Here is a 26,609-nt window from a genome sequence, read left to right as displayed (position 1 = left end):
AAACATAATATCAGTCAAAAAACCCTATAAAGATTTACCTCACTCCCTTTGATAATGGATTTCATATCTTAATCGTTTGTGTTACGAGGTTGGTGTAAAAAGTACGTTTAACACCAGGGAGGAAGGGGCTGGTTATTGCACTAGTCCCCCCTAAAGTTCACAAGCTTAACAACTTTGGAGACTTTTTTATTGAACTTAGATTGGTTGGTTCATTAAATTGTCTCCAAAAGTTTCAACTTCCGATTGCAATCTACAGAAGGGGTAATTTTGTGTATCATCAATGGGGATTTACATAAATTTATCGACAATTGTCGACCAATGGTAAAATTTATGCTGGCCTCTCATTGGTTATTCTATCGTATGACGTCATGATCTGTGGAACCTATTTTCTTGCTTAAATTTTTTGTGTTATCTTTACGACAAAGTACAAGCAAAAGTGAACAATATAAGAATCAAGTGCAGTTCACGGTAAATTGTTCCTGGTAACGAATATCTCCAAAAATCTATGAACTTTGAAAGCTGCTAACGGCCAAACGGTTGAACGTATAAATTCATTCGCACAAAATTATGACCGACAAAAAGAAGGCCTACAAATAATCTGAAATAGTCATATTTACAAATGCACAGTTATCTCGCAGTGCACATAAATGCGCGTTAAAGACTTATTTTACTCGTTTTTTTCTTTATTAAAGCTCTCATCATTGGATCTTGACTATTTCAGATTAATTGTAGACCTTCTTATGCCGCTTAACATAATGTGTGGACATGACATGTTCGTTCAGCTGTTTGGCAGCTAGCAGCCTTAAAGGTTCATCGATTTTTGGAGATAATCGTTAAAAGGAACATTTTACCGTGAACTGCACTAGATCCAAGTATGACTGTTTTAACAAATTCTTGGCAGTCAAATTAATGTGACTAGTATGACAAAATCCTTAATAGCGATGTCCTAAAATCAGACGGCAGGTCAAACGAACATTAACAGTTGCAGAGTGCCAGAACTTAATGGCAAAAAATATATATGAAGCACTTTATGGACAAAAAAATGACGTGATGCAATACAAATGGCCAATGGCAAATACACAGACTAAATTACCAACGGCAGGCCAATATGCATTTTAATTGATCAATGGTAGGCCAGTATGACGTTATTTGATTTAGGCCCCATAAAAAAAGCTTCAACATATATGCAGAAGTCCTAACAATATTTAAATTTGTTGCTAAACTGCTTAATTACACGATATGTTCAAAGATATACATTTTTATAACTTTTTTAGAGAGTTTCTTCGCTGATAATATTGTTGTACTTTAATTTGGACTTGTAACAAACGAAAAAAGTTGATAAAGTATGAGACAGTTTAAGCGTTAGAGAACACCATTTGTGTGTTTAAAAACTCACCAAACTACATCATTTAGTCATTAACTATTTTTGTTTTACATTGAAAAAAAAACGCCCTGCAGAAAAAAATTAGTTTAACAATATTTTGTCTCAGTTTCATGAGAACTTGGAATGAAATAACATCTGTTAGATCCAGGTTTTAGATTATCTTTGTATAAATATTTAATACAAACGTATTAGGATGTCTTATCTGTCTATGTGTGCGTGTCTGACTGTGGCTTAGGATCTCGAAAGCCGCTTGACCGATATAGTTTTTCTTTAAAGTGTAACTTCTTACAGATCCACCAGGGAATGTTTACAACAATTTTGGGAGGGATGGAATTCTTTTCATAGCATAGAAAGGGAATTTTATACATAAGAAGCGTAGTAAATTTATTAGATAAAAAGAAACAAGTATGTTTTATACTGGACGTTCATCTTAAATAACAACCGAGAAAATCATATTTCCCACTACACATACAGAGAGATGAACGGATGAACAATTCGAATTATAAAGCAGGTTGGCTACTAAAAAAAGTTAAATCCACAATTATGAACGGAAAATGAAAACTTTAATTTTGATTTAGGAAGGTAAAATATTTGCCTAATAAATTTTCCCGTGTCCTGTAAGTATAACTTTTTTCTACAATGAAATTTGGAGAACATTTAGTTGAACAGCTGACACCGGAATGGAAAGTTGAGTACATTCAGTACGAGAAACTCAAGGTAATATGGTAGCAAATTCATCAAAATCAAAAATATCATATGAAAAAATTTCTAAAAATTGGATAAAATCATAAAGGGCGAGCAAAAATAATGCGTAGATTTTTAAAATTTAAATTTCGCGGCTTGTGTTAATAGTAGAAAAATGTTACGCATACCGTTAGAACCGCTGAGAAGTCTATTTTTTTTTTGGAAATATAAGAACAATTCCTGTGCTACGCATAGTTTAGGAGTGTTAAAATGTCCCAACTGATCTTAACCCTTACAGCTCGGGCCCCAATTCCCACCTTAATAGATCGAGGGGGGGGGGGGTCATATCGACCCCCCCCTCTATCTCGGCTCCTGTTACAGTTAGAGACATAAAATTTTTTTCTGGTGGTTCATGTGTATTTTTGAAAATAATTACTTTTTGTAGTCATAGCGGTCAGACCGCTCCTTAGCCGCTTTTTAGCCGCCAGACGCTAAATATTAAAACAGCCGTAGAACGGCCAATTTTAAAGCTAGGATCACCAAATTTTTGGACGAACTTTTATTTTTTATAACAAATTTACTATTTCTGACCATCGCCGAAAAACGGAAAATAACGGAAACCGCCATTTTCGGCGGTTACGGCGGTACGGCGGTTGGCGGCGCCAATTAATATTTTTATCTGTTTCTGATGAAAATAAAAGACTACATAAAAAATTTGGTTGGTCTAGAGCTGTTTTGAAATTCGGCATCTGGCAGCTTAAAAACAGCAAAATTACAGGTAGGAAATAGAAAATCGGTCAAAAATCGGTCAAGGAGTGGTCAAACGGTCATGACCTTACTTCTTACGGAAGTTTATTGTTGCTCAAGGATGTACCACAAAACTTTTTAGGTCTCTAGCTGTAATAGAAGCCTCTATATACATGATGTAAGTTTATAGTAAAATCCAGACAAAAAATCGGTCATAAAATCGGTCAGGAAGCGGTCAAACGGTCGTAACACCACTATTCTCAGATGTTCATTGATATCCCAGTATTCACAAAAAAAAAATTATCTATCTTAGACACAAAAGTCATAATGAAGAAATTAAGATTTATTTAGAATTTTTTCTAAATTTGGTGCCACCTAACGGACTTTGACCGGAAGCCACGACCGACACAGACCAGATATCTTTATAAGACCAACTCTTGCGGATGTATAATTATTTAACTTAAAAAGTCATGAAGTCACAACTCTCTATCTTACCTACAAAAAAAATGACATTGAAAAAACTAGAGGGGGGGTCAATATGACCCCCCCCCAATCTGTAAGGGTTAAACTTGCGAGTAAATTTCAGGACATTTTTTGTAGCACATGAACCGTTCTTATATTTCCTAAAAATACAGTTTATAGCGGTTCTAATGGTGTGCGTAACATTTTTCTACTATTAACACAAGCCGCGCAATTTGAAATTTAAAAATTTGTTTTGCAAAATCTTTCCTCTAATTTTTAGTTATATGCAAGTCAAGTTTTACGTCAGTTGGGACATTTTAACATGTAGCTCCCTAACTATGCGTAGCAGAGGAATCGTTCTTATATTTCCAAAAAATAGATTTCTTATCGGTTCTAACGGTATGCGTAACACTTTTCTACTATTAACACAAGCCTCGCAATTTGGATTTTAAAAATCTACACATTTTTTTGCTCACCTTTTATGTTAATAACAATGGATATAGGATATACATATATTATTCATGAATATATTGACAGTGGAAAATTTGTCGTCAAGTTAGCTTGTTAATATGGACCTTATTTATTGGTCTGTTCGTTCATCCTCTAGGAGAGGAGGGATTTTGTATAGGGGGTGAATGGGGGGGGGGGGGGATAACGTTAATTTAGACAGCTGCGAGCATCCATTTACCAGAGTAGATGCAACATTCAAGTAATAATGTTTCGATTTGGATAACCCTCCTATGATTTTAGAGCAACTTTCTTTAGATCTAAAGATAAATTTGGTGATCTAGTTAACATAGATGATTCAGCTTAACTTTATTATTAAACCACCTCTGATAGTAGACAGGCTAAAGGAAACGCGATGAAATGTATCATCATTTTTATGCGAGCGGTAACTAACTGCTAAATATTCAAAACTATCTGATTTTTAGGAAATGCTGTACACTTATTTAGAGGAAAAAGCAAAGGAGGGCAATCGACTACCACCATACTGTCAAGGGTAATGCTTTATTAATTCATTTCAGGAGGATTGATAACAAGGGGCAAGACCTTTAAAGTAGCTCCCAAGACTTTATTATTGCAGACAACCAACTCTTTCATTACAGTATCTTTGTCTTGAGGTCCTATCTGTGCATGGTAATGAGTTGCGCATATTTGGGCCAAGTAATTATCCCTACTCTTACTATATTTAATGTCGCGCATCACTTATCAACAGTAGATGGTAGATGACCGAAAATTCCAGCCCTCTTGTGAATTTGTGTCATATTTATGTTTACAGCTAGATTTATTTTCAACATTCAGCATTGTAAAAACAAGCATGGCATCATCAACAAAAAACATGTATTAAAAAACCTACAAAGTGAGTTATAGAGCAGATGTGTGTTGGTCATAAAAAAGAGGAGAGAAAAAAATATCAAAATCATGAAACCTTCTCATGCCAATGTGTTTTGTATCATGAATGTCGACAATATAAAATGTGGTAATTGTAAAGGTTTCGTGATTTTTTCTTTTTAGTAAATATTTTGTTCGAATGACAATGAACAACTACTTTATAAGTGACATTGTCCGCTTGTCCTTTTTTACTTATGGACGTTTTTATATGAATATTAATAAATGTTTCTATTAGATTTGAAGAAAAGTTTTTCAAATTCTGCGGTGAAGAACTAAGAAGAATAACCGAGTTTTATATTGAAAAATTGAGTGAAGCTAAACACAAGTTCACAGCATTTCAGGAAGGACATCAACAATTAACTAATAATTTTCCAGTATGATTCGAAACCGATTATTCTCCGCTGGATTATAACCGGTTCTGAGCCATACTGAAATATCATGTATCGTATCGGTTCATTGACAATTTCTACGAATACACTCAGTTTCATTTTATTATGCAGATAATAAGATAACAAGGATGACAATAACCATAAGTGATGGATGGTAAAACAGACAAAGTATTTGTGTCTTTAGTATTAAACTACATGGAATCTTTACTAATAATTTCAACTCAGCTGAGAAAATTATATTTCCCCCGTTTCGTATGTGACGGACGAAAAGACAAAGGACGTTATAGAGTAGCTTTACTAAATCTTCGTTATTGAAACTTATACTGGACCTTAGATCTTTTTCATCCTCATGAAAATATTAAAGTTTGTATGATGAAAACCTTAAGGAGGCAATGAATGAAATGGATACTACTAATGACGTTGTTGCTAGAGAAAAGGTATCATACAAATTCAAATATAGATCATGCAAATCTATGCCTATTATAACAGGAATCAGTAATCTATGGGATAAAGCAATGGTCGATAAATTGTTGTACACATCTGCAATGATGAAACACTATTACCCATTCTGTAGATTAAAATTAGTGGTTGAAACGTTTGAAAACTCAACGTAATGAATCAACTAATCGAAATTCACGAAGTTCCCCAAAGTTGTTAAAGCAACAAACAAATAAGAAAATTATATTATTATAGAATTTAGGGGACTAGTGTAATAAACAGTCCATTGTCCCATCTCTCTCTATCTTGCGTTCAATTATACAGTCAATGCCTAATAAACTATTTACAGAATTCATTAAAATATTTCAAAAGTCGAAATATAAGTTTTTTTCGCACTCAAATCCCCAAATGTTCTTTAACAAGAACTTTTATTCTCTCCACAAGATTATTGACGAATTTTTGTATTTTCAATAAAGATTTTGTTACGTTTTTTTTATATTGACTTTTTGTATATGTATTATTCCAATTTTTAAAAACCAATGAAAGAAATGAAAGTGAGTGTACATTTGTTATTTTTTATTAAAGGATTTACAGGGAAGAAAACTAAGCCTTGCACTCCCCAAGAAAAAATCAAGGTAATATCTTTCTTTTCCCTGACACATAAATTAGAAAACATACATATTTAATTTAAAGAAACCCTGCAAGAAATATCCCGCTTTAACTGCTTAAAGCCTGCCATGAGTAGACCCAACACCCAAAATTTGAAGCCTCCAGCTTCAATAACAAAAAAGTTACACACATTTCAAAATGATTCTTTTAGTACAATGAAAATTTGAAAGATTTTCATTGTACTAAAAGAAAATTTCAATATTAAATTACGCCGTCATATCTTTGCTTATCTTATCTTTGTCAGAAACTTAGACTGCCAGTAACTGATAACATTTATACAATAAAAACACCCCATTTTATAGTCAAAATGTCTTTAAAAATTTCGGTTTAAATTGCGTTTGAAAGCGTAAAATCATAGCAGAAAAAATTAAACTAATATAAGTAATACAGATGCTCAGCTGTGATTGGTTGTTCAGCGGACTTAGCGTAGACTCAGGCTTCTGATTGGCTGGAAATCCTAGAGGCTGGCATTCTCATGCTACAGTACTCTCAATACAACGCAAATTAAACTAATTTTTTTTAATGATTTTGACTGTAAAGAAGAGTGTTTTTATTGTAAAAATGTTATTAGTTACTAGCACCCTAAGTTTCTGCCAAAAATAAGCTTATAATTTTCTTTCTAGGCAACGTATTTTAATAACGAAAATTCTATTATTAGCAATGAAAAACTTTTAAAATTTTCATTGTACTAAAAATATGATTTTGAAATGTCTATAACTTTTTGGTTTTTGAAGCTGGAGGCTTCAAATTTTAGATATTGGGTCTACTTGTGGCAGTCTTTCAGCAGTTAAAGCGGTATATTTCTTGCATAGTTCCTTTAAGTATTTCTGATGTTATAAGTTTGTCATGATATTTATTTCCACAGTACAAAGAAAGAATTTATTTAATAGAAATAATATAATTGCCATAATAAATCCACTTCATTATTTTGCATTAAAAAAGAACAATTTTTTGGTGATGCTCTAGATTTATGTTGTAAAAATAAACAAATAAAAACATACTTTATTGTTCGGCTCTTTTCCTACAGAATAAAATTACCCTTTCTGTAGATAACAATTAGTGGTTGAAACGTATGGACACTCACCTTATTGAACCAACCAATACAATTCATTTAAAGTCACCAAAGTTGATGAATAAGAAAACGATATTATAAAACCTTGGGGAATAGTTAACAATGTCCCCTCCCTTCCTGTTGTGTGTTACTACTGACATGAAAAAAGTTATTGTATTTTAGCTGGGTGGCGTTCTCCGAGTTCTATCTACTCTTCATACTACTTCACAATTATAAGAACTTAAACTTGACTGGTTTCAGGTAATAAAAAGTCGGTAAAATCTTCTTAGGAGTTTTTTTCCCAACACCCCGACAAAATAATGACCACAGCCGCAGCTCTCGGTCCCCTAGCTATATAAGGCACGCAACCTAACCTAATTGTAAAAAAAATCTTGTTGTCGAAAAAAACCTAAGAGGATAAAACCAAAAAGTCTTTGTAATAATTGTCTATACTTCCAAAAAAACTAATTATTACATACATAAAAGTAACACTATATCAGTGTTTGTACGTTTAAAGGAAATTAACCTCTGAACCGATTTGGTTCTCCTTTACAATGAATCTTCTCATAGGTCAAAAGAACTATTTTGGGAAAAGAGAAATTGCTCCTAGAGAAAAATTTGTATTTACTTTTTCTTTTAAAACTAAAAGTTAAAGTGCAGTGTTGACTTTCCCCTTTAACTCAAGTGCCCCTCGAGGCCTCTAAAGCGCGGCGGCCAGCAAATAATATTTTTTTTACAACTAAGTTGTTTCAGACTTTTCACTTACAAGCAAATTCGTCTGAAATAAAATATTTTAGAAAAATTTTGAAGAAGCATGACAAACTGGTGAAGACAGATTCTGGTGCCAGGTATACAAAACAATTTATAAATCACAGGACACACAAGGTTTTTATATTTAATTTTAGTTAAATATCTGTAGGAAAAGAGTTGGAATGTAAAAAGTTAATTAAAAAATATTTTCATACTAAACCTTAAATTTAAACCCTTTTAAGGAAGTTAGGAATTTTTTATAAAGAGGTATTATCATAATGGGTCAGGTTTAGACTTCCAGCTGATTTTTAAAATGATAAAAGGTTGATGTTCTTGAGGCTTATAGGCGGCTACCGAGCTCTGATTTCGAACACTTCATATCAAAATAAAATATTATAATTTTCTTTTGTTTTTGAATAATAATATTTGATATTAAGCTGGAGAGAAGAAAATGTTCTGAAATCATACTTGTGTACAAATAAGGAATTTGGTTACATTCAATTAGGATGATATACGGTAGCCGCACTAATACTGTTATGACTATTTCGCTGAAGCTTACACGCGGCTGTCGCGCGGCTGCCGTCCCCTGATTGTTACTATTACTTACTTACTTACGCATCTCTTCATATAATCCTGCAGTCCAGAGAATACGGCTATTCTTTTCCTCCACAACGTCCTGTTTTTTCAGCCTCTCCATCCTGACATCATCCATATAAGGAGCGTATCTTTAAAATCTTAGGGTAGGAAAAACCCTTCTAAAATGTTAGCTATATAACTTAATAACAGAATATAAATCTGTTGTAATAATTTTTTAAATTCATGATTCTGTTTTGGGACATACTAACAGTTTTAGAAATTGATTAAAGAGATACATGGTAATAATAGGATAATGATATCATGTAAAACATTTTAGTCAAAAAAGTTTTTAAAATAAATCACTATGTTTAAAATGGCACTATGTTTCAAATGGCCCTATGTTTTAAATGGCTACGGTTTCTAAATCGTAAAAATGTTACAGGAATACTAGTTTTAAGTCGATAAGATAGGAGACAATTGTTTTGCTTTGACAAAGTAATCTATACACCAACTATCCTATTGAATTAAAGATGCCAATTTTGTAACCAAATGAAATCAAGGAACTTGATGAATTGATTGAAAGTACTGAGGCCACTGTTAGTGGAAGAGATACAGACTCAAAGAGGAGCTATAATAAACAGGTAAATAGAAAGATATTTCACCTAAAGAAAAACAATTTTCTACCACATTAACGTACCTGCAAATGATATTAAAAATTACATCAATAGAATAGATTAGTCATTTTAATCTTATAATTGTACATTTTTATTTTCGTAGAAAGCTGGATATAATACGATGCCAGACATAGTTTTTTCGTATGGATGAGAACCGGTTCCTATCCACCGGATTCGAATGAATACGAAAAATAAACTTAAATATGTAGGAAGCTGTTTATAGTGCCTATAAAAAAATGACGATAAATACAATACAAATGGCAAATACTAGGCAGCACAGCGCGTTAAATCAAAACTAATTGGATTTCTGGTGTGTCAGAAATATTACCATTAAATTTCAGGGTCGCCACATTTTGTCGATATATTTCCCCAAAGTTTAGAGTGATTTTTTTACATGTAATAAAACGATTTTTGAAATTGAATTATAGCTAAAGATAGAGAAAACTAGTTTATTTATTTATATTAATTCTTAAATTAACTGCTTTATAAATAAAATTTCTCAAAATTGACGACTAAAGTTTATGAATTTTAAAGTCTGATAATTTTTAAAATCGAGCTTTTACACTCATTTTTTAGAAAGTATTTAAAAGAAAATACATTTTTAAACATACCCTAGCAATTTCTTTTCATTCTGATCACTAGAACCAACTCTCTGTTACTTTTTATAAAAATGGGGTCATTATATTCTTCGTTAAGGTATGTGTTTTAAGACTGTAATACAAGAGTAGAATGCTAAAATTTGAAATGGCAGTAGCTCTAATATCATACAATATGAAATTGTGAAGAAATAGCTGCAAAACTGCTGTTGCCGCCAAAAACTGGTAATCCCCCCCCAAAAAATGTCCTTGTTCTTAATAAATAAGACAATTTTAAAAAACTTTAAGGCTCAATGAGTAAAAACAATGTCCTAGTTGGACCCAAGCATAACTGAGATAAGTAAGCCTATAGTAGAAACCAATCCATTGCTTTGACCTAAGAAGGAAGGCACAAATTACGGGTAAGACGGTACTAACCACTACCGCACGTAGTATAGCTAGATATCTTATGTTCAACTGCAGATTTTCACAACCATATTTAAAGTTTTAATTGGTTCTTTAGAATCTACCAATACAAAAAAATGTATTTCCTAAATTTTAATGAATATTATTTTTCAAGGGGAAAAAGTTTCCAAATTGGCAACCATGTTATATACTATTACTGGCTGTACTCTGTACAGCTGATATAACAGCTGATCCTAAACATTTCAAATGTTCAGAAGTTACAATAGGATTAGGAAAAATATGTTCTTTAACGTACTGTGATTATTTGGTGTAAAGTGACTCTAGAGATGCAAAATGATTTGTAGTGACTCAAATTTTATAGTATAGTAGAAGTGCTTGCCTAAAGCGCGGTGGCAGATAGCAGACTAAATTACCAATGGCAGGCCAGTATACATTTTAATTGACCAATGGTTGGCCAGTATAATGTTATTTTTAAAGGCATCATTAAAAGCTTTTGAAATAGCAATTGATTATTAGATTATTTACTTAAAGACAACTGATTTGCTTTTGCTATTAATAATGTTTTTTTTTAGATTGAAGTTTCAGTCATCAGTTTACTGGTTCTCTTTGCAGCATTTTTAGTTACTGCTTAATCTTATTTTATGTAATCATGTATTAATTATGTAGCCAATTTAGTGCATTTTTAAAAGACTAATTTTTTCTTCCTCAAAAACCTTTAACTTACCACTCGAATCCGATTATTTTTTTCTGGTTAGAACTGGTTCTAAGTTGTACTGAAAAAAATATGTATTGTATCGTATAAAGCCAATTTTCCAAGTACAAATATTCTAGTTTTTAATCTGAGGTTGATTCTTTAAAAAAATTAGGGTCACTTAGTGAGGCAAATTTATTTTTGTAAAAAATCCTCCAAAATCGCATAAAAATTTACAAAAATTAAATACAGTCATAAAAGGGTTATTAACATAAGATTTTCTTTAATTTTTGTAGATTTTTATGTGATTTTGAAGGATTTTTTACAAAAAATAATTTTGCATAATTTTTTTTACCGCTGGTTTCTGTATTAGAACATGAACAATTTCTATAAGGTCCTCTATTTATACAATTATTATATATTAACTAACTTCAAACTAATTTATTTATCTATTGTAAAATTATCTATTCTTTATAAGAAATATTAATTTTCTGTATCAGAAATAATCATTTATTAATAAACAAAAAAAAAATACATTAAAAAAATATTTATTGGCATGTAGATGCAAAATTGAATCTAAAAGTTTATAAATACAATAAGTAATTTATTCATTTTAAAAGCGAAGCTGAAATATACAAATAGGATCTATGGGTATGTCTCTAGGCCCTTATTAACTTGCACAAATCGTTGATTTCGGCATGTTAGAATTGTCCTATTGATTTTAAACTTTTATTCCACCGGATATTAATTGGTTTCGAAGCCATACTGGAATATATGAATTTATTGCTTGGCTCTATAAACAGTTGTCCGCAACTACGCTAATAAAAGAGCATTACTTCACTTTCATGATTTGTTTAAAATGTATGTCTGTTTTGTTAAATATAAATGTCTCCAAAAGATGCATATACTGGTTGTAAATCAAATTCAACAGAAACTTCAATTACCATTAGACTTCAGAATTATAGACTGCTTAAATTAGTTTGTACAGCTGCGGCTAAAATCAAATAAGACAGCTGGATCTGCAGTCTTCAGAGTTTTCTTATTTAGTGGCTGACAAAAACTAATTTATGCTTTTTATTGGATTTTAACAAATTCTCAAATCCGCCAATAAATAGGGAATTCATAGTACATTTCTTTAACTTAAACATACGCCAGTAATGGAGAAAACGAGCTGTTTACATATACATATACAAAATACATTTCCTGATTCGCTATTTTATTTTTAATTGACGTAAGGACATTAAGATTAAATGTTGTTAACGTTTTGATGATTTCTTGATGAAAGTTAATAAATAGCTAATAATTAAATACAAGACAAAATTGTCCAAAGACTTATCATAGAATTTTATATTTTGAAATATAGAATCCTATCTTATGTTGCGATGCTACTCTATAAATTCCATTTGTGTGTATGTCCCTTTGTATATTAGTGTGAAACATTTTTAGAGAAACATGATTTTCTTTGCTTCTATTTGAGATAGAAAGCTAAAATTTGTTGTAAAAATTCCTCACACATTATATAATTTACTTGTTGTTCTGTCATTCATGGTAAAAACAAGGATGACAACATCCATAAAAGCGAAGCACTAAAATGGTAGGACAAACGGACATTAACACTTGTATAGTGTCTGAACTGAATAATCAGAATATAAAAGTATAATAATCGACGCAAAATTGTAAGTAAATTTGTTGAAAAAGTGCTTGATACAGGATAATGTTTATGGACATACTTACATGTTTAAGACTTGATTATAGAGTTGCTTCGCTTATAATATTGTTCTTTGTTGTCCCAGGAATCAATATACAAAAAATCAGATCAAACGGATAATTAGATCACATAAAAATTTGTTGTTAAAAAAGTAGGAAAATCAACATGTTTAAAATGGACGTACGGAAATTCTGGTAATGATTATAGAGTTGCTACGCTTTCTAAATCGTACCTAACTACTACAGGAATCATCATGCAAAGTTTGAAATCGATAGGACAATTCTAACATGCCTAAATTAACGAATAAAAGCTATCTATCTCGGACGGACGGACGGACGTACGGACCGACCCTAATTATAGAAAAGCTTCGCTTTTAAATATATATATATATTTTTATTTATAAAGGTTTCGGTATTTTATATCTTATCATCATGTTCTCTCTATTTGATATAGCTGACAAATAAATCTACCCAATCCTAATTTATATACTTATGGAATTCTATGTTTTTTGTGGTCGGTGGACAAGTGGGGGGAAGAAGGGTTATAGATAAATTGCTAGCTCTAAGTGATCTCTATTTTGTTAATTTTCTTTTGGATAATTAGACACGGCCATAAAAAATTAGAAAGCAACAAGTTACTTATCTTCCCCCTTTTTTCTTTCCCTCCCCCCTCCAAAGTCCTGAAAGTCCATAATTTGGTGTTTATACGTATAAACTCAAAAACAGTTTTAAATCATAGCTTGATTAGAATTGCTTTCAACAGTCTAAACATGATAAAAATATAAATGAAGCATAAAAAAGGCCTTGCTTTATAGTGATATAATGTAAATATAAAGACAAATAACCTATAAATGTAGGTTTTTGCATTCTTGCTATTGCAAGAATGTAGTTGAAGTGTGTGAACTCCCCTTCTTTAACCCCCAATCATTCACATATGTCGGCCCCCTTTACCCCCTCCCCCTCTATACACCTCCAAAGTAAAACCATGCAATTGAGATAATATTTAAACATAGAGAGATACTACATATTATATAAACGTACATGCTACCTTCAAAAATTAATTGCAAGAAGGGGTCGATATGTATTTCATCTTCTAACTACATATAAACCAACAGCCCATAATAATAAGTTATGATATAATAAAAAATGATATGATAAAAATCCAATATCAACTGGCCTAACCAATTTAATTGCTATTGAATAAAAATATAGGTTGCAACTTTAGCATCAAAGAAAAAACTATCATAAAAAATATCAGTGTTTAAGTAATCTAATCTACAATTTTTTTCTCAATAATTAGGTAGGTACCAAAGACAAAATTTTAAACTTGGGAACATAAGGGGGGGGGGGGGGTAATATTTCTCTAAATTCCTGGCGCATTGGGAAACCCTATAAACCCCAAAATAATCCCTCTCTTTAATTATATGGCGTTTAATAAAACCCAGGGATCATAAGTGATAAGACAATGGGCAATAAATTGACACACTTTCCCCAATGATGTTAAATATATACTCAATATACAGACTAGAACTGGTGGTTGTTAAGTTTGGACACTACTAAGTTCTGAGTCAACCAATGAAAATCTAATAAAAGTTCCCAAACATTTTAACAAACAAATAAAATAACGTTGGGTACCAGGGTAATTATAGTCCAATAAAACATAATCAGATAAATTGCATAAAATTTACTTTTTTTTTTACATATCTATCTATCTATAAATCCTCTAAATCAGTTACTACCTCCCTTATTTGCACCAAAACGCACACACTTTCAAGCACACGAACACACATACACACACACATGAAAATAAGCGGCCGTAGACATTACCAAGTATTCAGTCTTAAACTTGTAAGACCGTACAAAATTTTGCTTGGCTGTATAAACTTTATAATTTAATAGTTTCATAAGTTTGAATTCATGTGACACATGTGAAACAAAAAATGCAAATTTTTGCACACAAAAAGTAATCTTCTAAGCGTCAAAAAGGTTTAATGACAGATGAAATTTATAAGATTTCTTCATTTTTTGTATTTTACCTATATTATTGAAACTGAAAGTAGGGCATTCAAAATTTTAAAAGGACCAAAGAATATTTAGAAATGTTAGAAAACTTTTATACGCGTAGCTACTCTATATTATAAAGGTTTGTCTGTCCGTCCAACTGCTGTATAATCACCCTCTGTATGCAACAACGTAAAAGTGCTTAAAGTATAGTATTTTTAAAGATATTTTATTGCATTTTATTACTTCTACTAAATTTTAACCAACTTTTTTTTTATTTTAGTTTAAAATATAAAGTCACAGGTATAAAAGAATGGGTTGTTTAAGTTTATATAAATAAAGTTTTTCAAAAGGTATACAATTTCAAAACTTTTTATATTAATTATTAATGCTATGTTCAATTGCTTTTTTTGCATAAGCAAAACTGTTAGAGTATTATTGCCAATTAATTTAAAATTATTTCAGATAAATTTGCAAAATGTTTTTAACAAAAATTAATGAAAAATGTCAATAACATAAATAGATTTAGTGATTTTTATCTAGAATTTTATAAGTTTTATACAATTAATAAAAGACTTTGATTGCCCTACAAGAGAGTTTTCTTTAAAAGTGACTTTTAAAAATGAGTCAGAAACTGTTGTTATTATGTATGGTTGGTGTGCTCGCCCCCATGGTAGTTGCAGGCAGAAAATGGAAAGAGGGACCCCAAGTTGACCCTGGGGTCTTTGTTATTACTCATATCAGGTAATTGTTTATTTATCATTCTATCTATCCGTATCTTAAACTCTATTTTTTGTTACCTTTTTTTTATCTACCTTTCCATTAACATGTTACCGTCTAATATATCTATCTAAAAGGGTAAAAACTCTATCTATATATATTATCCCTGATATATATAGCTATCTATCTTTCTATCTAACTATTTCTCATTCTATTTAACTATCTATCTTTATGTCTATCTAGATCATGTCGTAACGGAGCAGGTTTCTGTATCCTGGGCATAAAATCTGTCTATATATCTAGTTTTCTATCTTTTTATATAACTATCTATCATACTATATGTCTAGTAGGATACTGTATCCTAGGTATAAAATTTGTCTATTTATCCAGCTATCTATCGTACTATCTATCTAAATTATGTCGTAACGGACCACGCTTCTATATTCTTGGTATAAAATCTTTCTATCTATCTAGATCATGTCGTAACGGAAAAGGCTACTGTATCCTGGGCATAAAATCTGTCTATATTTCTAGTTATATATCTGTATAACTTTCTATCTTACTATCTATCTAGATCATGTCGTAACGGAGCAGGCTACTGTATCCCGGACATAAAATATATCTATATATCTAGCTATCTATCTATATAACTTTCTATCTATCTAGATCATGTCGTAACGGAGCAGGCTACTGTATCCTAGGCATAAAATCTGTCTATATATCTAGCTATCTATCTTTCTATCTATCCAGATCATGTCGTAAAGGAGCAGGCTACTGTATCCTAGGCATAAAATCTGTCTATATATCTAGCTATCTATCTATGTATATAACTTTCTATCTATCTAGATCATGTCGTAACGGAGCAGGCTACTGTATCCTGGGCATAAAATGTTCCGTGGACACTGACTTTGTCTCGGATGATTCTGGAGGGGACTGTAACAGCCTCAGTGCGGCCTTCAGTCCACAGGTAACATAGACAGATATGTAGATTGTAGATAGTTATTTACATAGTTAGAGGTATACATGCTTTGAAGTGCATCTTATTGTCATCAGTTCCACTTCAGTCTATAAAAAGATGTTAAGCTAGATAATTAAAAAGATAGAAACAGTGAGTTGTGCTGGGCGACCTGAAAAGTTTGTCACCCACCTTTAAAAAAATCGAGGGAGATTTAAGGGGGTGTATCCACACAATCAAAAGTCAAACATATGTCCCTAAATTGGTATTTTTTAACTCCCCTTTAAATTTACTTGTTTTCATTCACACTCTCCCAGGCTGTATTACGGGTCTTTATCAGGGGGGTGAAGACTTTTGAGTTTTATTCAACCCCTTGATTTGGCCAGGCGGGTGGAAACACCTCCATCTCTGCACACTCTGGATATGAATATATAAAGATAGATAAAGGTTTCCTGGCACAACTGTATGGCCTTTTCCTTCTAGGTATACATAAAACTATAAATGACATGTACCAGGGTTAACCACTCTACTCTCTAAGTTGACCTTTTGGCGTAGGGGCGCATCCGCTTGCATAAGGATTAAGTCTTACAAAAGGAAAATCGAGTAAGGTCAAATTTCTTTCTTTCTTTAAATTACATGTAAATTGGCAATGCTATAGAACATTCACAATGGCGTAAAATGGATAAAATTCACTATACTAAATAAAGTCTTTTATCTACATATGATAAATGAAAAGTAAAATAATATCTGACCAACTGACTATTATTTTCAGAAATTTTACAAATGAAGGTTTTAGGCCATTTAAAAAAAATAATAACTTTATCAAAGAAAAATGACCAGGAAAGTGGTTTAAGGTCGCTAATATTACTGATTATGACACTAATCTTAGGTGCAATATTTACTGGACGTACGGACATACACAAGATTTATAGCAGCTTTACAAATTACATAAATGACCAATTTGAATCCATTTTCTTACTGGAGAAAGTTGAAAATGGACAAAGTTTGCAATTTCCAGTTTTTGGAGTAAATCTTGCGAAAACTAAATCTTTTGGCAGTTGGTGTTTATACAGCACAGATAATATTTAGAATATTTGATAGCTTTCATAATCATTAATTAATCATATAATTGGGAAAATTTGATTTGTAACCTATTCGGTAACAATTTTATCAATATAGTTTTTGTTGGAACGGGGATGGGAATGTTAATATTTAAAAAAGGGAGATTTTTTTTGTGTGTGTTTCAATTGTCATTGGTTTGTTTTAAACTATTTTCTATATGCACGCGACGGGCACCTAATAATTAGCCTAATATAATTCAATGCGAGCCACTTTTTTTCTCAACAATTTGTTGGTATTTTTGTGGGGTTTACTTTACAGTTTATATAAACCTAATGTGTATTTACGAGAAGAAAGTGATGTAGAATTGCATTTTTTTGTTTTCATTTTGTACTTCTTTTCCCATTTTCAGAAAATTTCCAAGAATTTAGAATTAAATAAATCAGAAAACAGTCTAAAACCTGCATGGACCATTATTAATTTTAGTCAATTTTCATCGTATTTAAAATTTTTATTTTGGGCAAGGTATAATAAAAAATAAGTTTCATCAGTTCTATGGTTTTTGTATGGCCTTTAAGATTTCCCTAACCACTAAATTAATTATTTTTTTTCTCATTTTTTGGAAGCTTTTTATTGGTTCTTGGATGGTTTGTGACTATTTTTAACCAAATTCTACTCAACTAGATGCTAGGGGGAAGTAAAATTTAAATGTAGTTTGAAAGAAATATTTAAGAACATGCATGTTTTTCCATAAAAGGTCAATGACGGAAAAACAATCTACAACCACTTCTTCTTCTTAAGATTTATGAGATGAAAGTTTTATCAATCGTTTTTTCTTTCAAATATCTACATATATATCGAGGATAAAAGCGCTATTGATGCATTTTTATGGCTTTATTGGTTTCATAAATTTTATATGGATAGTTAAACATGTTTATTTTTCATTTTAGTAGTATTTAGTTCTACTCTATAACTCACTTTGGTCGTATGTCTGTCGAGTTTTGTAAAATTACGATGAGAACGTTATTTTCTCAGTTGCTTTAAGAGACGGATGGCAAATTTATGTTATGGTTTTTATGTATTATGAGCATTTATCAATGAGAATAATTAACCTTACTAGTTGTCTGCCAATAAGGCCTTTAAGTATTATTAAATGTAATTGGTGACAATTGAATATCTCAGCTGCTGTCAAGGATAAATGTCCTAAATATCGTTAGAAGTTGCCATTTTATACTCCGATGAAACAATTTCTGTTAATGTTTTATTTTTATGTGTAAGCTTTCCTGATTATAAATGTTGTCATCCTTGTTTTACAAAAACCTTGAATTTGACATAAACATTTATGATTTACAATTCAAACTTTTCTTAAATTCTTGTAATAAAAATACAAGGTCATCAACACCCATAAAAAATTGTAAGTAATAAAAGATGCTAAATACACAAAGGAATGCCCTAAGCCTGATTTGTTGGGGACAGGCGTGCACAGGTTTTTATGAGGTGGATACGCAAAGTGCATCTAAAATAAACCAAAATTTATTGGGATGTGAGCTATACAGACAATAAGAGGGATGTCATTTTAATGTCATGTGTCCACTATCCACCCCCCTATCCACTTTTTACCTCGGCTCCCCCTTGGCTATTATGGGGGTGTATAAAGGGTGGACAACATTCTGTACGAATCTTGTTGGAGTGGTTTACAACTTATCTACAAATAGTCTAAGCTATATCCCAAAACTACAAAGCTCACCAAAGTAACCTCTACTTCTTTCGTTACTTAAAATTTTCACTTTTTCTTTTAGGCAACCTTTGTTTGTTGTAAAGAGAATCCTGCAAATTTTGAAACAGACCAAGAGGAAATTATTAATGCCGTCATTTTGGAACACAATACAGGTATTATCAGGCATCTAAACGGACAAGACAATGGCCGATAAATCGATGAACGTCATTTATGATGATACCCAAAATTACCACTTCTGTAAATTAAAATTAGGGGTTGAATCGTTTGGACACTCAGCTAAATAAACCAACCATTCAAAATTTAATAAAAGTCCCCAAGGTTGTTGAGCCAACGAATAAGAAAACGTTATCATATGACTATGGGGACTATTGTAATAAACAACCCAATGTCCTCTCCCTCCTCCATAGGTATTATTTATTTAATACCTATATTTGAGACAACTTTTATTTAATGAAATCTTCCAATTTTTAACATGTATAAAACGGCTTGCTTTATTGCATCAAGATCCATGACAGATCTATATAGGAAATAAACGTCTATAATCAAGCTCGAGTCTTCCAAGCATATAGTGTTAAAAACTCATAGTGCTTCAATAATCCCTATTAAACTCTCACTGACCAGAACGTTAATACCCATTATTCTACTTTTTGCATCATAAATTTAGTTTTTTTTAATTCATGTTGCTATTCAAATAACATTAAAGTATTTGATTTCTATTCTTAAAGCAGAAAACTTAAATTTTAAAAATAGTATATCTTAGAAAACTTAGTTTTAAAATGAATTGATTCGTGCGACACTCCCGTAAATGTGTTCAGATATTGAACTAAATGTTTTAACCCTATCAGGACGAAAATTTGAAATGAAAAATATTAGGATTTTAATCTTTAATAAATGATTTTAAAAAAGGAAGCAAAACTTCAAATTTGTGTATTTTTAAATTAGGTGAAAATATAAACTAATTACTGAATACTCATTTAAACAAATATTCTAACGTAAGACATTAAAAAGTCGTAGTAACGAGACAGAGAGAGGGGGAGAGAAAGAGAACGGGGGGGGGGGAGAGAGAAATATAACGATGGGGGGGGGGGAGAGAGAGAGAGAGAGAGAGAAAGATTAACAAGGGTGACAAAATCCGTAAAGAACTTCTAAATACTAAAGAACATTAAGAAATATAGAGTAACTGCACTTAAAAGAGAAAATATTTATATTGCAGCAAAAATTTGAGTAAATATGTCATTTAATACCTTAAATACAAGTTATTTTATTTGGACATACTAACGTCATGGTGATGGGGAAACTATGTAAAGCAATGGTAAAAATTTACTTTGACTTCATTGCAGGACAGTTTCATGAATTTTATTGTCAAGTTTTAATTCAATAGAACAATTCTAATATGCCTAAATTAACAATCAGAACTTTCTTTTAGGGACGTACGGATGGACAGAACAACTGTAGAAATAGATCATTAACATTATACAACCCTTCTACCCCATTTCCTTCCCTCTTACTGGATGAACGAACTGACCAATAAATGAGGTTCACACTGACAAGCTATGTAGGGAATATTTACACAATTTTTCAGGCATTGAATTGAAAAATTGAAGAGAGAAAATCACATTTCCCCCTAATCCTAGCCATCAGACGAACGGACGGACATTTTGAATTAAAAATAAGCTTCGCTACTAAATAACAGCAGAATTTGCAAATGTTCCATTATAATCTTGATTAAAAATTTAAGCAATTTAATTTTGATAGCAGCTGAGAAAACAAATATTTTAGCTATTAAAATATGATGTCTCCAAAAGACTAATGGACCATATGAATTTAGAGGAAGAAGGATAGTTTCAATACCAAAATTTCTTTTCCTCAGGGAAGGAGGGAACATTTGACTGTAAATTACACTGTTAACCAAAGTTTAGTAACCACGTTGACTAAAAAAACTTAATCAGTGTTTCATCAGTTCTATACATACTAGAAGTGTCCAAACTTAAATCAACAGAAGGCTTACCTTTGTTTATCATCATTTGGGATGTAAAATAAATATAGAACATTATCTCCTAAGATCCCTAAGTTTAAAAATCATCAACAATGATGATAATATCCATAAGTAGCAAAGTTCCTAATAGTAAAAGTAAAAACACAAAAGTTAAAAGTTAAAAGAAGAAAACGCGGTATAAGCGACAGACAGACGAACGATGATCAGTGCAGTGGTCATACAAATCTTCACACAAATTAGTCTTTGATATCAGAAAATAAAATTATGTTTATGTGCAGTACTGATTGATCGAAGGATAGGCGGACAGAAGTACATTGGTCTAAAAAAAATTCAACCTTCTATATTAAATAGCAGAAGGGAAAATAAACATTTCCCTTACAGTAATTTTATTTATTTCGAAGCACTATAGACAGAATAACAGACTAAGTGAGGAATAAAATTATTTAACTTAATATTAATTGACTTTGCTACTAAAATTTAACAGGTAGATAAGGATGACAACATCGATAACCATAGAAGCTCTTGAATTAAAAAAAAATAAAAGGCAAAGCAAATGAAAGCAAAAAGGGTGCACAACAGACAGACATAGTAAGTACACAAAAAAAATATCTTCGATAAAAGCTGGGAAATTATTTAAGAGCATTACCAATAGACCGACAGACAATATTATTCTTAGAGTAGACGTGCATTGGTCAGTAAACATAAAATAAGTCTTCTGTCTTAACCCTGAAAGATCGGGCCCTCTACAAATTCTTAACTGATCGGATTTTATACCTTAATAATTGCATCAGACTTCTACCTTTCCAGTAAGGATATTTAATATTCTTAAGAGCATTACAGACCAGCGAACAACGTGATCTGTAGGCTAGTTATTAAATAAAAGTAACAGGAAGTGTGCGTGCATGTGAATGTCTGTATCTAAGGATATCACTAATCGCTGGACCTATATGGTTCTCCTTTTCAATGGACAGGTTCATAACTATTTTTCGGGGAGGGAACCACCACCCTCCCAAGAAAATCACATTATCATGCCAAAAAGTATTTTAAAGTGCCGCTAGAATTGTTTCATTCCTTTTAAAAAGTAACATTTTTAATATATTTCTTTTTTATTTCTTCCTTCTCTGTTCTTCAGCTTTTATAAAAAAAGCTTTTAATTAAAAAGATTCGAACCAAACGACGAGCGGAAGCGTTTTAACACAATTTACAATTTAACTTGATCAACCTGATTGTTATTTTCAGCGAAGCCCACAACTACATCAAGCAGCGTGGCGTCCACAGAGCTACAAACACAAACTTCCATAGTTACTGAATTTGTTACAGAGTTACAAACTGAATTTGCTACCAAGGTAACGAAAAATGTTTTTCCGTGTCGCTTCGAAACCGATTAATATCTGGTAGATTAGAACTTACCATACTGAAAAATTATGTCTAGCATCGTATTATATTCAGTTTTCTCGGTAAAAGCTGTTTATAATACGATGCAAGAAATAACTATTAATATCTTTTAAATGCGAAGCTCTTTTACATTTGTAAAGCTCTGGTTTGTACATCTTCTGTAACGGATAGATTCGATATTTTATTGAGAAATGTTAGAATCATTCTATATAATTTAAATTTTGTGTGGGTTCCTGATATTGTAAGGTATAATTTTGACAGTACAGGAAATCCATAATTGTTACCAGAAAATCCATACCTACGTCCAATTTTAAATGTTTAATTTGTTGAGCTTCGTTTTTATGGATTGCATTATCCCTTTTATCACAATTGAAACTATACATTCTAAAATATCTAAATCTTATTCTTACCATAAAATTAGTTAATAAAAAATATATTAATTTAATTTCATTTTTTTTTATGTTTAGGTTGAGGAAGTTACCGAAGTTTTTACAGAAATTGTTACTGAAAATATAAACAAGGAATAATTTTAGAAAAAAACTTAATAACTTTCAGAAAAAGAATTAAAGTAGGAAATATTTAAAATCTCCCAAAATAAAGATATTTTAAGAAAATTTCTTACCATCTAAAAATGTCAAACAGACTGTAGTCAAAAGCTTTTACCTTATATTAGTTGCTTGGTTGAAAAATATTCAGAAAAATAATAGGAAATACTAATATAGCTCAATAAAAAAAAAAATATATTTTTTTCTATGTACTACATGTATTAGTTGTCTCCTCTAAATTCAAGGAAAAGGCGATAGGGGCCAGGCAAATAGCCTAAACCCACCCAAATACAATTTAGATTTTCTTAGTACAATCATTTCAGACTTCCAGTTTCCGAGATCTTTAGCTTCAGACAAAAAAACTTTCTATTATAGGGTAATTATATACCCTTCTTCCTTTGTGGCAAAAGACCAGAAAATTATCTATAATTATTTTGCACCAGGAAAACGAAACAACCAATGTATCACAGTCAGCCACCCAACCCTTGATAATCCAGGCCCTAAATCCTGCAGCAGATTCAACCAATGAGATGGCAGAACCCGAGTCAACCAATGAGATTGCAGAATCCAAGACAACCATTGAGATCTCAGAATCCGAATATACAGATTTGGAGGAGTTGCTGTTAGGATAGTCAAATTCTAACAAATTATTTACAGTTTTTTATGGTGTAGAAATTTTGTAGCAATTTTTTTAATGCAAATTTTTATAAATACCTCATCCATATTTTTTTTTAACAATTAATAGTATTTTTGCTTTTGATAAAAAATGCAATATTTACTTGTAAAAGAATCTTTATGAAATTTAAATTTTACATTAAACATATTTTTTTGCTTTACAAAAACACCATTTATGTTATGTGGTGACCCCTTAACTTTAGGGGCTTTACAAAAATATAATTTTTAACAAGGAAATCTTCTCAAAAAGCACCTAAAATTAAGGGGTCACCAAGTTTTTTTTAAAATTGTATTTTTATATGTTTGAATATACTTTAGAAATAAAGATTGTTTTCAGAAATTGCATTTTGTTATTTGTTTGGTTGGTTTATTTTAATTTTGTTATGAAATATGTAGAATTTGACTATTTTTATAGATGAAAATAATAATGGAGATGAAGAGTTATTCAAACCAGAGCCTAATGGACAATTTTATCAAAATCGATATCAAAATTACGGCTCTGAAGTTTATGAAGTAAGTTTGATCTTGAAGAGGTATTCGAGCAGGTTTTAAATGTTGGGCTTGAATATAAATATATATTAATAACTTTCTCATAAGCGTCTTTCAGTAATGTTATGTTATAAATATATTTCAAATGCTTTATTAAAGAAAATTTTTATTAAAATCTAAATTGAAAATTTTTGAGCCCTAGACTTGAAAACTTTCAAAGAATCATTTTTATGAAAAACGCCAAATGATCTAGAGTAAAAATTATAGGCACCTGTAGTTTTAGCTTCCAAGATTAATGATTTTTCTTTGTAAAACAAAGAAATGAAAAATTGCAATAATAAACGTTTTGTAGTTGTTAAAAGTATTGCACTTACTAACGAAACTAATTAAAAGAAAAATGCTTCCTATAGGTCACAAGGAGGTTTTAGATTTTTTCTTAGAAGAAAAATGCCTTAAAATGATACTTTTCAAAATCCTCCTGGGCGATGCCGTACAGCCTCCTTAAAAAATAATAAAAATTTTTTATTTTGGTTCAGCCTCTTTTATTTGCATAAAAAATTAATTAACCTAAAACTAAATTGTTATAAAATGTTTAGATTGAACTGGGAGCTAATATACAATCCTTTACACCTCAGGTATAGTTGATGTTCAAAGGATAGGCTAGGGTATTAATAATAACAAGGACAACAACATTTAATTGCAGCGAATGTTCAATTTAGATACAATCAAAAAATATGTTAAAAACGAATTAGCTTAAAGTGCCTATAAAAAAATGACGTCATACAATACAAATGAGCAATGATAAAACGTCATTATAATAGGCAATATAAGCTGCTTCGTTTAAACCTTTGAATAGATGAAATAACACAACTTAAAATTGTATGTTAGTCAAGTTGAAGCAAATATTTTGCTAACCACTGGACAGATTTAGTTCTTAATTTTAACCTATATACCTTCTAATGTAAGCTGGTTTTAGGCTATTTTTAAAGAAAAAATACACAACGCCTCAAATGATATTACAAATACTGAACAAATTTATTTTAAACTTACAGGTAGAATCAGAAGTACTGAAACCTGGATTTGTTTTTGATGATCCGTCCTATTCCTACAATAATAAAGGCATTTTATCATTTATTTCAAACGACTGTTTACATGAAAATGAGACATTGTTTCATCTTCTTGGCCCCTAGAAAGGAAAGTTATATCAGTGATTGTTACCTAAAATCGATGATTGACGTCACATGCCAACTATTTTTTTGAGCTGTTTAATTTACCATATTTAGCCGTTATGCGATGCTATATTGCGGTTATGGTTGCATATTTAAAGAAGATTTGCTGGTTACTACAGGTCGACATTCTAGCGGCTTTAATGCGGATTTTCCGGAAAGGTGCTGCGGTTGCAGTGACTTTTATTTACTGAACCAGATTGTTGTCTTTCTTTATTTTTACCGTACCTTCTATGTTGACCAGAAATATTTCAGAAATAATTCCAAAAAATGAATTTGTCAAATATTATATCCTAATACCTTAGAATATTTTATAAGATAGGTAAATTTAAATTGGTTAAAAACAGGTTTTAGAAATGATAAAAGTTTTAAAATATCAGTGTCCCAATCAGAAGGCTACCTAGGTGGAGAAGTTTTAAATGAATCGGACGGATATATCACTGGAGATGTTATTAGCGTTCCAGCAGGGCAGGTCAGCTAGTTGGACAATATTAGCTACTAGAGTTGGCTCGATATAATTATCTCCCTATTGGCTAGTTTTCTATATGCATATCTATTTCTCAATAAATCTATTTTCCTCACCCGGCATTACTATCTAAAAGAAAGTAAATATTTAATAATTTAAATGATTTTAAAAAGATTTTTTTAAATTATATTTTTTTCTTTACATTACCATCACCAAAGGGTTAATGATGATGATTACAATTTTAGTTTAATATTTGAACACACAAAATGTCGCCACAATCGAATTCTTTTAAAACATAGTTTTCTTAAATTTATCATATTATAAATTTAAATTTTCTTTTTTATGATTAGAAATTAAATACATCAATATAAGGTAAATAGCAACATGAAATGAAAAAAATGAATTTATTTTTAATAAAGTAAAATAATGGGTCTTATCGTTCTGGGCAATGAGAGTTTATTATGGATTATTGGAGTACTATGAGTTTTAATCATATATTCCTTGGAAAACTTGAGCTCGTTTATAGACATTTATTTCCTATATAGATCTGACATGGATCTTGAAGCAATTAAGCAGGCCGTTTTGTACATGTTAAAAATTGGAAGATTTCATTAAATAAAAGTAATCGCAAATATACTTAGTAAATAAAGTTTGGACACTTTTACTTTGAGCAAACTAATCAAGATTTAAAAGAGTACCCAAAGATTTTAACCTAACGAATGAAAGATG

The 26,609-nt window shown here is 31.0% G+C and overlaps 4 protein-coding genes across 4 annotated transcripts in view; all 4 read left to right on the top strand.

The window, feature by feature from the left end:
* The first annotated feature begins 1,966 nt into the window (after positions 1 to 1,966).
* On the top strand, positions 1,967 to 5,049 carry LOC145330715 (solute carrier family 53 member 1-like). The gene is made up of 3 exons (XM_080175381.1): positions 1,967 to 2,101; positions 4,210 to 4,277; positions 4,905 to 5,049. The coding sequence occupies exons 1-3, from the start codon at positions 2,024 to 2,026 to the stop codon at positions 5,047 to 5,049; spliced, it is 291 nt and encodes a 96-aa protein (XP_080031507.1). The 5' UTR covers positions 1,967 to 2,023.
* Positions 5,050 to 5,431: 382 nt separating this feature from the next.
* LOC145330714 (uncharacterized) lies at positions 5,432 to 10,849 on the top strand. Its single transcript, XM_080175380.1, has 6 exons — positions 5,432 to 5,495; positions 6,082 to 6,131; positions 7,400 to 7,477; positions 8,014 to 8,064; positions 9,126 to 9,183; positions 10,790 to 10,849. The coding sequence occupies exons 1-6, from the start codon at positions 5,451 to 5,453 to the stop codon at positions 10,847 to 10,849; spliced, it is 342 nt and encodes a 113-aa protein (XP_080031506.1). The 5' UTR covers positions 5,432 to 5,450.
* A 4,236-nt stretch (positions 10,850 to 15,085) lies between these two features.
* LOC145330610 (uncharacterized) lies at positions 15,086 to 24,039 on the top strand. Its single transcript, XM_080175257.1, has 6 exons — positions 15,086 to 15,360; positions 16,183 to 16,303; positions 19,150 to 19,240; positions 22,324 to 22,430; positions 22,947 to 23,003; positions 23,471 to 24,039. Exons 1-6 carry the CDS (start codon positions 15,239 to 15,241, stop codon positions 23,654 to 23,656), a joined length of 684 nt encoding a protein of 227 aa, XP_080031383.1. The 5' UTR covers positions 15,086 to 15,238; the 3' UTR covers positions 23,657 to 24,039.
* The window catches only part of LOC145330713 (uncharacterized), a 19,582-nt gene continuing 16,847 nt past the window's right edge, over positions 23,875 to 26,609 (top strand). The window contains exons 1-5 of the mRNA XM_080175378.1: positions 23,875 to 23,884; positions 24,115 to 24,212; positions 24,785 to 24,823; positions 25,241 to 25,307; positions 25,795 to 25,886. Of these exons, the coding sequence (XP_080031504.1) occupies positions 23,875 to 23,884; positions 24,115 to 24,212; positions 24,785 to 24,823; positions 25,241 to 25,307; positions 25,795 to 25,886 (306 nt within the window). The remainder of the gene's footprint in view (positions 23,885 to 24,114; positions 24,213 to 24,784; positions 24,824 to 25,240; positions 25,308 to 25,794; positions 25,887 to 26,609) is intronic.

The sequence above is a fragment of the Acartia tonsa genome, chromosome 10 (genome assembly GCF_053477335.1).
Source record: "Acartia tonsa isolate MP-2025a chromosome 10, ASM5347733v1, whole genome shotgun sequence".
Taxonomy (NCBI): domain Eukaryota; kingdom Metazoa; phylum Arthropoda; class Copepoda; order Calanoida; family Acartiidae; genus Acartia; species Acartia tonsa.
This window is presented reverse-complemented; position numbering and strand designations above follow the sequence as displayed.